The sequence below is a fragment of the Buteo buteo genome, chromosome 10, assembly GCF_964188355.1.
Source record: "Buteo buteo chromosome 10, bButBut1.hap1.1, whole genome shotgun sequence".
In the NCBI taxonomy this organism is placed as follows: Eukaryota; Metazoa; Chordata; class Aves; order Accipitriformes; family Accipitridae; genus Buteo; species Buteo buteo.
This window is the reverse complement of record NC_134180.1, coordinates 32379794-32393588: the sequence shown is the minus strand read 5'-3', so window position 1 is coordinate 32393588 and position 13795 is coordinate 32379794. Positions and strand designations below refer to the sequence as shown.

Sequence of the window (13795 nt, the reverse complement as noted above, 5' to 3'; positions counted from 1 at the left end):
AATGCCTGTTCAGTCCAGCACCCACCAGACACACACAACTGTGCTCTGCTCTCTCTTACAGCCTGGGGCAGGAAAATGCAGCCAGATTTCACAAAAGGTTGAGCGAGTTCAATTCCAGAGAAATGCTGGAAATGAACATCTTATATTCTACTTTGAAAATAAGAATGGTGCAGAACTTGCTTTAAACATGGATTTGCTGATACTATCTATGGGTCACTTTAAGAAGCTAGCTATTGCTTAATCTGATGGGCATCTAGCGGCTCCATGTCTTTCTGATGAACAAATAGGGATTTCAAGATTAAAATTACTATTTGGGGCAGTCCCAGGGGGGTAAAGAGTGACGCTACAAACAGAGATTCTGAATTATAGTTGGGATCTCCTCCCATTTTAGGGAAGCCAGAGATGTCTCAGACAGAAAGGACCAAATACATGGGGGTAAGGCCAAACGAGGTGTTCAGAGAGAAAAATCTCCTCCTGTTTGGAGAGGTGCATGGTAGAATTTCTCAGGTGGTCCTCTCGCTAACCACATGCTGCTCCCTGCGAGTGGGTTCTCTGCTGCTCTGGCACAAAGGCCTTGGGTAATGCTTGAACCTCCCAAGTACTCCAGACACACAACTCCTAGCGACACAGTCACAGCAGCAATTAAATCAAACCAAACCCTCCCCTTCCCCCCCAACATTATTACCAAAAGGGTTCGTTAAGAGTCATTAGTTCACCCTTCCTTTCAGACCAAATTAATGGATTCCAAAGCATCAAACTTACCTTAATGAGGAACAAGAGTGCAGCTGGGTATAGAACATGGCAGAACAGTCACTTCTACATGGACACAACCTCACCATCATAAAAGCACTTTCATCTAATCTGTCGTTATCTTTAGAAATTCAATGACCTCCGTTTTAAATAAAAGGCATTAGGCTGACAGAAATCCTCTGGGAGAAGCCAGAGAGCAGCACGTGGCTTCTGTTTGCTCTCACAGAAATGTCATCTTTGACATTCAAACAGGACACATATATTTTAAATAATGTCAAGAACATTCTTAAAATACCTCATCAGGACTCAAACGGGGGTGGGAAGTGGGGTGGGGATGCGGGGAACTTATGTTTTATGAGATGGATGGTTCTTTTCACAGAGATGTGTTCGGTTCCCAAGCAAGACGTATGGAGCATCCACGCGGTTCTGGTGCTGAGTCACTAATGTCATCAGACAGGGTGGGTGCACAGCGAGCGTGCAGGGAGGCCCCGGGATGGCTGCACGCTCGGCATGCATGGCTGGGAGCTCAGAGCGCTTGGCTAGTTAGCATTCGATCTGTCATTTCATTTTAGGATTTGCAGTAGAAATAGGAGATGAAGAAATAGTTTAAGGAGCTTGTAACATCACAGCTGTCAATCTCCAGCATTCCAAAGGGAGAAATGACAGATATATAAGCCCATTCATATCAAAATAAGGTTTGCAGTCTTTTTCTCTGACCCAGATTTGCTACAGAGGCAACTTAATGCAAATACGCATCAAACGGCAATTCACATTTACTCTAAAATCACTTAACGGGAGCTGAAAACATTAACCCCCAGCAACAGAACCAGTTCCAAAGAGTCAGATTATTAACTTCCAACAGTGATTCAGGGAAAAGGGGGAGGGAAAGGGGAGAAGGGGGAAAACTGCACGAACGAGGCTGTGTTGATTTGTAGGTGGTAGTCACTCTTTCGAGAAATCCAGGGGTCAGTCAACAGGGGTAACCAAAACCACAAGAGAATTCAAAGGGCCTTAGCATGTAACGCTGATTAACACGCTAAAGTTAATCTAAAGAGACAGCTTTGAGTGTTTAGGCTAGAAAAGACAACACTCCAGTTGGAAAGTCATTACTGGTGCATACAGGCTGTGAAAACTAGCCAGGGACTGCGCACACTGGGCTGTCAAACCAGGGGTGGGTTTAATTAATGAAGGCTTAAAGCAGCCAGATGTGCTTCTGATTCATCTATTTAAAACAAATCTTTGTGCTGTAAAGCAACATCAGCATGTCTGGTTCAGAAAGCAGGGTCTGGGGCAGTGGCACTCCACTCTGCCACCACATTAGAGGGTTAGCACACTTGAAAGACAAACGTGAGGAACACAAACAAAGGTGCTCCTTATCTCAGAGCCAGATTTGCTCAAACTTTCAAGAATTTATCTCCTTCTGATTAGAGTTTCATGCCCATCAGCAGCAGCAGCGAAGAATTTGACTATTCTCTTGTGAAAATGTTACCTCCTTACCCTTACACCAAAGCAATCCATCTGAAACCCCCTAGACACAAAACCTCAGAGGCCACACCTGCACGGGAAGTTCAGAGACTTGCAGGAGCTGCAGGAGACATCAACCTTCCCATGGCGGAGGCCAGGGACCATTTTCCAGTTTGCAAACTTTCCGTTGAATAACCCCCTTTCAACAGCGCAAAATCGCAATGGATGAGTCTACAAGAAATCACGCTAAAAACCAACCAAAATAAACACACTAGTGGGAGAGTGCAGATGAGAGAGAGCGCTGGCAGAGTTAGGGCTGAGAGTAAAAGCTGGAGATGAGAAACACCGGAGGAGAAGGGACAAGGCAGACAGGAGATGGAGTGATGTGACAACTGGAGGCACATTTCAGCATTCTTACCTCTGATCGGTGTACCACCTGGTGAGGTAATTTGAATGCAAATAAGATTAGAGAGAAGCATTAGTACAAAGAGGAAAGGAAGAAAATTATAACTAAAAAGCAGAAAGTTTTTTTAAAGCTAGAATTTGTATTAGCGCGACAGGAATAAACAAAAAGAAACTGATGTGCAATAAAAGTCAGAGTGACACTCTCAGGAGGTTAGTAAAGCTCATCGCTTCCAGGAGTGCAGCATCCAGCCCTGCATCTTGCCATTAAAGCCACCACCCTCATGAACGGGGGCCGAACTAAGCTGCCGAGGTGGCGTTGCTGGCTGCCCTCACAACTTGCATTCACCCACACCACTGTTCAAGCAGTTGAGATGGAGCACACGTTGGGAAGATGGTGCAATGCCCCTTCATTCCTCATACAGAACAAGGAGGGGGTGTCCTGGGGGCTGTGTAACCGTGATTGTGCTGGGCAGGAGGGGTGGAAAGTGCATGGTTGCGGGCGCTAGGTGCAATTTTGCTTTGAGGTTAGAATGACCAGTGGGACAAAATCTGCTCGTTGAAAGAAATTAAACTAAGGGGAGAGTGTAACAAATCAGTTTTGAGCCATTCACCGCATTCGCATAACCTTTGCATCAGGTTCCCTCCAGCACAGAAATTGGTGTCATGCAGCATTAGCTTTACATACAGAAATATTTTGAAATGAAGTAGTTTCTGGTAATGTAACAATGGCACGCTAGCCAGACCTCTGTTGTTCCTGCCTAATTTGGATGTTAGCTGGAGAAAGGAATCCCTACCCTCTTTATAAGGCACTGGAGATAATTTTACATGCTATAATGAAGAGTATCTTATAAGGAGGGCTTCTCTGGGAGTGAGGTTAAGTTATCCTGTTGCAATGATCTATAAAGGTTTGTTTTATGAGGTCAATGTGTTTAGCAAGTGGAGGATCCACTGGTCAGTGTCTTGAGCTCAGCATTCAATCAATAATGAAGCATGATTGAAGGGGAGATGCTCCAGCTGGGCAAATTGGCAGGGAACCCTTCTAATCCCCACTTTTGTCCCCTTGGTCTTATCTTGCACATATGAAGGCTGTTAGTATAAGGGAGAGATTCATGCAGATCGAATCTATAGGCAGTTCATGGTATGTGTTGGTTTTATGCAGATTTGTAGGATCTGAATACCAAGCACTTACCAAAGAAAACTGAGGAGTTTAAACAGACAGAAAAACAGGGTTAAACAGGACACAGTGTGTCAAATCATGTTCAGTGTATTGATTAATAAATACCAGTATGCATACAAGAGTGTCGTGTATCTCAGATTTACAGCTCATTCCATTATCCACAACAATGATCACCCAATGGGAAAGAAAGACAGAAAAGAATTTCTGTAAATACAAAGAAGGCATATTTTAAGCATGTTTAACTTGCCTCTTAAAAAGTAATTACAATATTTATACTTATTCTTTTTCTTTCCTAACTACCCTTCCTTTAGGCAGAGTCCTTTCTCTAAGCAGGAGCAGCAATTCAAACTACTCATTTTAGCATTTTCCTCTGCCAAGATGACATTACCCCATTTTAACTTTATGTCTCTTTATAATTTCTGATGCCTTCTATCCACAGATGACTGAAGCATCAGGAAAGATCTTGCAGTGACTGAAGTTGTGGGTATTCTCTCTTGTGCAATAATAAATCTGCTGCTTGACAGAACAGTTATACCCAGAGATACTCACATGGAATAGCACAGCCATGGAAAACAGGGTTATTTCTCTTTGCTTGTTTGGAAAGTTTGCCAAGTGATATTTTTGTTGCTTGGTCTAGGGCCTCCCTCCTCCCGCCCCCACCTCCCCCTGTCCCCTTCCAAAATTCTCAGAGTTAAGAAAAGCATCACCACAGTGTGTCACTTCCCATGGGAATGGTGCAATGACTTTGAGCACAGCCCAAGGGGCAGAAAACAGGACTTCCTTCTCTCTCATCTGGCTGAAATAGGGTTTGTTGTTCTGCCCTAGAACTGAAAAGATTTGCAGCAAATCTTTAAATCTACTCCCTGTAGAGGCTAAACCCTTTCTCTAATACACAATTGTCTACACACAGCTCTAGGAGCAACTGCATACTTGAAGTAGATTCCCTAAAACTTAAGTGTGACCAGCTCATTTTTTCCTGCATTAAATCTCAATCCTCCTGCCCTCCAAATGTAAGCCAACTCTTGTGGGAGCAGCACGGAGGCTTGCTGTATTTAGTGCAGTGTTTGTTCTAGGTCTCTCTCACCTTTGCAAAGTTAAGACATTCACTCTTCACTCAGAGGACACCATTACAGAGCGTGCACAAGGCTTTTCTGTTGGACCCCAAATTTCCTTATCCAGAAGGAATAAAAGTTTCCATTCGCCCTTCACATCATATGATAAGGCATCTCTGGCTGTCATCCTTACACGGTGTCCCTCAAAGGGACAAAATCACAGCACATAGGCCACAGAGTGCCAACATAAGAGAGTCCATCAAGTGATGGAGGTGCCATCACTCAAATGGTTACTGAGGCCAACTTGTGTCCTGCGATCACCAGGCCGCTTTGGGCAAAGGGCACCCCAAGATCAAACTTCAAACCCAATTCCTTGTGTTTGAAAGGTTTGAAACACTCATAAGGAAGGAGAGTTTACTTCCCTTTCATGATAACAGACAGTGAATAACAACCCATACATTCAATTCAGGCAGGAATGAATGCTGACCCTGACATCCTCTGTGTACTGGAAGCACACAGACAGGCACCCAAAGCAAGGCAGAACATCGGATGATACACTGGAAAACCCCACGGGATTATTTGCATCAGTATTTCCCAGTATGGAGGAGAGGCTCTGCTGGAGAAGGGACTTCACTCTGCTGACAAAAACTCACCCCAGACCTATCAACACACCACTTCCTTGTAGGAACCTAGACCACCAAAAAATCACTCCAAAGCAACATTAAACAGAGAAACCAAGGCTCTTGCTGGCTGCAACTGGGCACTAGGGCAGGGCAACAATGAATCCTAGAGAACTCTGACAGTGCTTTCGCCTACTTCCCAACATAGTTTTAGGGGAAACTATTTTCAGAAGTGAAAGTACTACAGAAAAGACTGGCTATTTGCCACCAGTTGCAACAGGGAATCTGTGTGAATCCCATCACTGCTGTGTGTGCCTCACACAGCAAGACCCAGATGTGCAGTTCTTCCAGGGCATAAAAAACTTCAGCTGTCAACTGGTTGACCGTGATATTGCTTCAACCCTCGTCCAGTCAGTCCTTTCTGAGAGACCACCCATCCTTGTGTGGGTTTCCCGATCCTTTTGGATAATACTCCCCAGTCCCCATTCTTTTGGGCTGTCCTTACACACCTTGTCCCAAGTCGATACCCATCTGATGTCTGGACTCAAAGCTGTTTCTTGCCAGGAGCTGAATGTCTTCTGCTGGGTACTGACTGCTGGCTATCACCAGTGAAGCAGGATATGTCCGTCACTGCCATTTCACTGGGACAGGCACCACCTCTTTTTGCAAGTTTGTTCTGTGTATGTTGGGTATTCCTTTTGTTTCCAAGTAAGTAGTGCTTCTACCTATAGGATCAAGACCAAAATGAAAATGCTTGCTGGTAACTCTGAGAGCATAAATGCAGCAAGATGATCTGGCAAGCCTGCTCCCACTGCTTCTTTGTTAGAGGCACCTACACTTTTCCAGAGAGTGACCAAAGTCACCTGCAGAGCCCTCTCTGATACTTTACTTGCAGTTAATTGCCTGAAAGCCACACTAGGGTCTAGGGCACAGTTCCATAACTCAGTTAATTGATGGTGATTGAAAGAGAATGATACTTCTTGTAAGACCAAGTTCTTTACTAGATGAAAGATGACAATGTTCCCCGAGTTTCTGGAGTTTCCTTACATGGCAAAGATATCTGTATGTTAACATTCAGAATAGTTATTTATTCTAATTTGACATTTTCTTCATAAGTTTTCTGAAGAGCAAGGTGGAAGAGCAATTGTTCAACTATGAAACTCACTGGAAGCATTCAAGAGTTTTGAGTATGAATACTATCAGAGCTGCTTTGAAGTCTTCAGGAGCTTGTGATCCAAGAATCTTTACAGAAGAACTGTGAAGCATCAGCACAATCTGATCTATATTGAGAGAGTTTTCGTCACAATGTCAACTAATTTTAAAACATGGTTAGAGGTGTAGCACTGACCCTGGCTGCTGGAACTCATATGTACATCACCTGCGATACTACAATGTCCAGATAGTTTTAAAATCAGTTCAGGCAAACAGGTTTTAAATGAGTTAGCATGCTGGGGAGGTTTCCCAGCCCAGAGCTGGCTTTAGATCCCGTGTCAATGACTGACAGGCAATGACTGAAGCTATGCACCCTGGGGGAGAACAGGGAGTTGTCCTGAGTCACTGCATTTGCAGAAAAGCAGCCTCTCCAGAAGAGGTGGGAAGTATTAGCAAGATGAGCAAGGGAGAATTTTGCTACAACCAGCATGATGAGTCAGTGACCTTGCTTTTGCCTTGATCTGTGATAATGGAGATGAAAACCTGTATTTATTTGTGTTCTCACCTGTAGAGCAATTAGCCCAACACTGGCAAAACTACCCAAGAGCTGGGCTTAAAAAAGAATTAAGCATTACTTGGAAGGAAAGATTGATATATTGGGCAGAAAGGGGAAAAAAAAGCCCTCTAAATGTAAAGAGTTATGTTGTCAGAAGGTTTAATGCGAAAAATGCATATACACACATACAGATGTAATCAGTAAATGAGGAATGGTAGGATACAGGGCAGATTTATAAACTGTGTATTTGCTCATGACAGACACCAGTCCTCTGGGGTTAAAAGAGCCTAAGATGACAGCTTGGTTGTCTTAAACCACAAACTCTCTAGTACCTTGACAGAAGATGAACAGACCTCTAGAAACTGACGTTCAGAGCCCCCTTGGGCACATGATCTGACTGCATGCAAGTTCAAAGACCTGCCTGAACCCCCCAGAGCACTGCCAGCCCACATAACTGTGAATGTCAGAAGAGAGCACCTTTCCCAAACATGCTACTTCTCCACCTCTAGCTATTTATTCCACACTAGGAGCCTGAAGAAATGAAATCATCCCTCAACCCCCTAAGTTAGACTCCAAAGCTGCTTTGACCTTTATGACCTATATTTAGTACATCTGAATAATAATATATTATGTACTCGTTGAAGGTCGGACACTCTATATATGCAATATTGGGCTCACACCGTGCTGTAGCTATTTTAACTATATTACATCTGTCTAGCTTTTATTGGGTTTTAATTAAATGAAATTAAATGAGCGTATATTTAGATTGAGATATTATAAACCGACATTCATGCAGATATGCCAGGCTGGCTGTAAGATATGATCTTAATGGAGCAGAGACTTTGCAAACTATTAAACTCTCCCATATAATGAGGTATCTATTTAAATACTCTTTTCTTTGAAAAACAACTCTGCCCCACTACGGTGTAGTACTGGAGAGCTCAATTAGCACCTTGCAGAATGGATCAGAGACTGCCCAACCCATCACATTGCTCACACAGGGTGATTGCAGTCAGGTAAGTGGGACTCGGGCACTTCGAAATGCAGGCCCTGCTTTATATCAACTACAAATATAGGCAAAAGTCACAAATGCAATCAGGGGTTGAATCTCTGGCCCATGAGAAGCGGTAAACTTCTTGCTCCCCACTCATGCCAGGGTGGAGCAGAGCCTTGGTGAATCTTTGCATCGTATCACCAGGTCGCTGAAAATAAAACTTCACTCTTACATTGAACTGTGAAAACCTCCCTTACTACATTAGAGAGCTAATCAATTTCTTTTGCAAGTCTGAGTATGTGTGCTGCTCATTGATTTCTAAAAGGTTCCCTTGACACCTCCCTTGGTAATTACTGTGTCTTCAGCAAGCAGCCAGCTCTAGAGTTTGAATCCCAGGTGAAATATTCAATTGAGATGTTGCTCAAGAACATCAAGTGAATAGAAAGCAAAACTTGGACACAGTGACAGGGTTTACTAGTTTGTTTTCAAACTTTCTATCTCACTAAACTTGTGAAGCAGCTGGTAGAGAGGCAGTCAAGTGCCTGCAAAAAGGATGCTGGAGAACGTACAGCAAGTGCATCAGGAGCTGCCTTGCTGCTCATTTATGGTAATTTCTGATGCTGATTTAGTCAGCTATGAAGTGAAACACATCCATGTGCACTTTCCTATTGCTGCTTCCTAAAGCTTCTCAGAATAATTAACAAGTGTGATATTTTCTTTCAGCACAAACAGATCAAGATTAAACCATGTTGTGGGGGAGATAAGCTAAAGGTCACTGGGAAATTTCATAAGCTATAAATGCATTAGTATAATTAGCGCTCACTGGTACATCAAGGTGGGATCAGGAGTGTCAGGCTGGGTTCTATTTTTGATGAGAGTGATGTCTCATTACCCACTCCCCCAAGTACAAGCCTACTTCTTATCATCCAAGCATCATCAGATTTATACAGAGGGCTCTTGCTATAGGGAAGTGTGTGAAGACATTCACCTTGCTAGGAAGAAGATGGTGTTGCCCTGGCAGCAGCACTCATAACAAATGGCTTTAGAGTGCCCAGAGATACGATGTGGCCAGGCAAGGCAGTCTGCCTCTTATTGAAGGTTGAGACCTTTCTAGACCAAAGTTGTTCTAGCTCTTTTCCCTTCTGTACTTCATGTAGGGTAATGTGGGCTTTTTTCCCCTCAGACTAGAGCTGCTGTGTAGTGCTGCTGTGCACTGCTAAATAGACACTGCAATTCATGCTGTGGAGCTGCACTTCATCAGTAAATAAAGCAGTGTTTTATTTTCTTTAATTCTCTAATGGGCCTTATAGTCCTGGGAGACCGAACAGTGTGGTAGAAAAGCAAGAGTTCCTTGCTAAAATGAGTGCATTCTTAGCCACCCACAAAAACTAACCGACTGTAATTCAAAAGCTAGTATTTGGCTTATCAAACAGAAAAATCAGAAAGAAATTGTATGTTTCAAAACTCTGTCTACCTTCCTTTGAAATCCATAGAATTGTTGCTTCTTGGATTTTTCCTTATTCTTGTAGTGTCACATAGCAAGAATGATAAAGATCTCAACAGAAAGCAGAGCACTGTCTTGCAGAGTCTTTGTAAGGAGTGAAGTAGTATGTGACCACTGATAGTAAAATCTCAACTAGTATCTCATTGTCCTGATTAGCACTGTGGTCCTATTAAAAATATCTGAGACCTGTTGAGTTAGTAGTGAAATGTCCAAGCCTACCAAGGATTTGGGGCAATGTCAAGACGGTCTACCGAAGAAGGAATCCAGGTGAGGTTCCAAAAGGCATGTCCACGCTAGTGTTTCCTTTTAATAAGCCACGATATCCTGCCAGAGCAGATCAGCTCCAAAACTGTTCTTATATTGTGAAAGAAACAAGCTCAAATCAAATTGGCATTTGGGTTTAGAATTGCATTTCAACGTTTCAGTGAAAAAATAATAGCATCAAGGAAAGAGAAAAGGGAGGAAGAGTGAGGAGGTAGGGAAGGCTTACTTGCTTTGCTGCCTTACCCGAGCGGAGCTGCTTGATTCGCCCATTGCTAGTTGCAGTGTCAACAGGCAGGAAGTCCTTGAACCAGGAGATTTCAGGGTCAGGGTTACCGCTGGCAGCACAGAGCATTGTGGCTGTGCGGGCCTTTTCTACCACCTTCAGCTGCGGGCCCATGTCAATGGTTGGGAAGCCAGCTGGGAGGTGGTCTTCTGCAAGAGGAAAAAACACACAAGGTTAAAGAGAAACATTCGGGCGCAGCAATGGTTGTAGTGACAGCAGTGCCATGGTACAGCATCTGTGTCTCTGCTGGAAAACAGCAGCCCGACTTCCCTACTGAGAAGGTTTTCAAGCCCTTAAAGCACATTAGGCTCTATAATGAGCATTCATTACACCAACAGAAGCTTCCACTAAATTTAACTCCGTTTAAATCAATTGCCTTGGGAAACGTCCATAATTTTCATTGATACGTAAGCGCTGTCTATTGTTGTTAATAATTCAGTAAAAGCAGGTATTTGCCTTTTTGTGGGAGGACTGAGTTGAAGATAACAGACAAACACAAAGCCAAATAGTTTGAGGCATCTTGAAAAACAACAGCTAAACAATAAAACCCCTTAGAATGATCCAGAGAGGCCCATTTTCTCTTTTTTTGACTAGGAACATTCTGTCACACTGGTAGGATAGACTGTAAATCTCTTCCTCATGCCCTCAAATCTGATTCAGAAGGCTTTTAGAAACTAATGAATGTAAAGGTAATGAGCCACACTGCTCATGAGCTGCCTTGCCAGACTGTGCCACACTGTGGCAAGCTCCTGGTGCATTTTCTGGGCTGCAGAGAGCAACAGAGGTGTGCGAGAAATGGCCAGTGCACGCTCTGGCATGTCTTACTGAAATACTATAAAACGAAGCACCCCATAACTGCTGAAACCATTCATACAGCAAGTACAAAAATAGTTAATTGGGTTTGCTGCTGCAGAGCACGCTCAGGTAGGCTGGGTGGAATACATTAGGCAGCCTTCACTGATAAGCCAAGGCATGCTCCAACATCATCATTCAATAGCAGCTGCAGAACAGAGCTCATTTACTCATTCTGTGGCAAGATGTACTGTACTCGGAGCCTGAACTGCAATCAAAAGGACATACTTTTGCAGAAAAAAAGAACTTGAAGAACATTAAGAAGCTTTTAAAGCACCGGAAACTCAATTATTTTCAGTATGTTTCTTTTTTTCCCTCTTTTAAGGGAACTTAAGCAAGCCTTCTTCTTTGGCAAATCCAATTCTGCAAGGCTCCCAGCTCACTGCAGTGTTCAAACAAACAAGACCTCAGCACCTTCCTAAGTCCCAGAGGAGTCTGAACTTGCTGCAATCTGATTTTTCCTGCTATCACCCCACATCTGGAACCATACTCCTCACTCCTGTCAGGAAGAAACCAGCAATAGGCCACCTCAGGTGCTTCCTTCTACTCATACTGCCACACCTGCAGCACAAACGTGGCCTGTGGTGGCTACTCTTACATATTTCTCCCTAAGATCTCAGGAGAATTCCCAAGACGCTTGACTTGTTTGCAAATCAAGACTCTGTAGCACAAGGCAACATCTGCTGTAAACAAAACAATGACCTGGAATATTATTTTTCTGTTTAGATGAGAGTGACTGTGAAGCATCCAAGGTTTTCTAAAGGAAAAAATAGTTCCTGATACTTATTGAAAGCACAAACTGTATTTTGCCTCCCAGACCGGCCTCCCTAGAAACCTCTCTCATCATGAGCAAACATAAATGGCATTATTTTTTTTAAATGAAAGCTACCACAAAAACTAGTTCTTTTTTAATTTGCTCTCCATTGATTTTCAGAGACAAAAGGTACATAGAGCTTAACCGGAATGACACCAGAGCCAGCATTCAGTAACAAGCAACAGAAGCACTCAATACTGAGCAACCACAATGCATACTCCTACATGGCTGAAAAGAAACAAAAGAAGGGTACACACAGAAGTACAGCATGGTATAGATTGAAAAACAAAGGAAGATATAGGAAAAACAGTAAACAATGACATTCCCTTGGATTGAGGCCAAGTTTGCCTAAAGTGCAGCACCTTGCTACTTGCTGTATTGAAAGCAGATGTTTACTCTGGGGAGGCTGAAACCCTGAAGTGATCTAACCTAATCATCTTGATTACCATTGACAATCTTTTCTCGTTTGTTCAAGAGTTTAAAAGAATGCACTGAGCTAAGTACCACCCAGTTAACTTCGTCCAAAGTCTGTGTGGAGGCTTAGCACATAGCTAAAGGCAAATCTGAAACCAGCATTTGTGCAAGACATCTCTTCCCATCTGCAATGATCCTTTGCCCACAGACACAAGAGAAATCAGAAAATCCTTCACAGTGTCTGATCCACAGGTACACGACCAGTCTGCTGCACTGGAGGTGACTGTTCAGTCAAAATTAGCAGTTTGTGACGAGCCACAGACCAGCAGAAGTTATATGATCTAACCCTGACTTCGCTGGGTACAACAGAGAGACACCGATTACAAAGATCCAGCAGCAAAGGTACCTCTGCTATACTAGAAATCTTAGATCAAGTCTTTCCTGGACTCCAAAGAGACATACAGTGCTGCTTCCGTACGATGCACCCCTGCAAGCCCAAGCCATTACAGAGCCCAGATGAGAATGCTGGGCACTCAACACGTGGACAGAGGGCACAGGTTTCCACCATGTGACGACCCTCGGACCCCAGACCCACACCCAGCTGGACACAGACAGGCAGAGGCAGGCATGCAAGGCTCATGCGGCACACAGTCTTCTCCCTCTTAACTGCACACAAGCCCCAAAACTATAGTGGCAAATGACAGTAGTAGGGAAGCAGTGCACCCTGTGTATCAGATCCACAGCAGGTTCCCTGGGCTAGCACTGGTACCAGTACAGCCCAGTTGCCATGCATGCCTGGAGATTGAAACCTGCCTATCTGCTATGGCCACACCACCACCAAAACTCAAGCAAGTAGCGCTGGCATGCCTGCAACTACAGAAACGCACAGGCAGCAGGACATGTTTGATCCCTTGTCAATCAAACATAGAGGCAACGCTGGCATTGAAGAGCAGCAGTGTGCTTCCAGGAGGCTGCAGTCCCAGCTCACATCACTGTGTGATGAGACGCCAGGGGAAATCTGACAGCCGGTCTCTGACAGCACCTCAGATACCTGGAGGCTGGGGTTCACCTGCTATTAGTTCTGGGGTAGCTCCAGGGGACCTGCACTGGGCCAAGGTCACAGTGTTCAGGGCTAAAGCTCAAGGGGAGGTCAAGCACCTTCTCCAGAGGCGATCCAAGGGCCTCAGGTGCCTGTACCATCAGGAAACGGGGGACCTTAACTACTGCAGGCACTGTGTGGCTCTGGCAGCCCCCCTGAACCCTCCTGGAGAAGAGTGGCTGTGGAGAAAACCTGAGCTGGTCACACCACAGAGCACAGCCTGGCCCAGGCCCACACCTGCCCTGTCAGCAATGCTCCTGTAGAGATAATGGGGCTTCATTCCAGCCTGGCCTGGTGTTGCTGACTTCACTGGGACAGCGAGGGATGTCTCTGTGTTCAAACGCTACAGGCAACGATAGGAGTTCAGAGCTGTTCTTGCCTTGCCTTCCCCTCCG

At 44.3% G+C, this 13795-nt stretch overlaps 1 protein-coding gene across 6 annotated transcripts in view; it reads right to left on the bottom strand.

The window, feature by feature from the left end:
- The window catches only part of PTPRF (protein tyrosine phosphatase receptor type F), a 393406-nt gene that overhangs the window by 99859 nt on the left and 279752 nt on the right, over positions 1-13795 (bottom strand). For all 6 annotated transcript variants that reach the window (XM_075039254.1, XM_075039258.1, XM_075039253.1 and 3 more), the window contains one exon: positions 10182-10370. In XM_075039254.1, coding sequence (XP_074895355.1) covers positions 10182-10370 — 189 coding nt within the window. The remainder of the gene's footprint in view (positions 1-10181; positions 10371-13795) is intronic.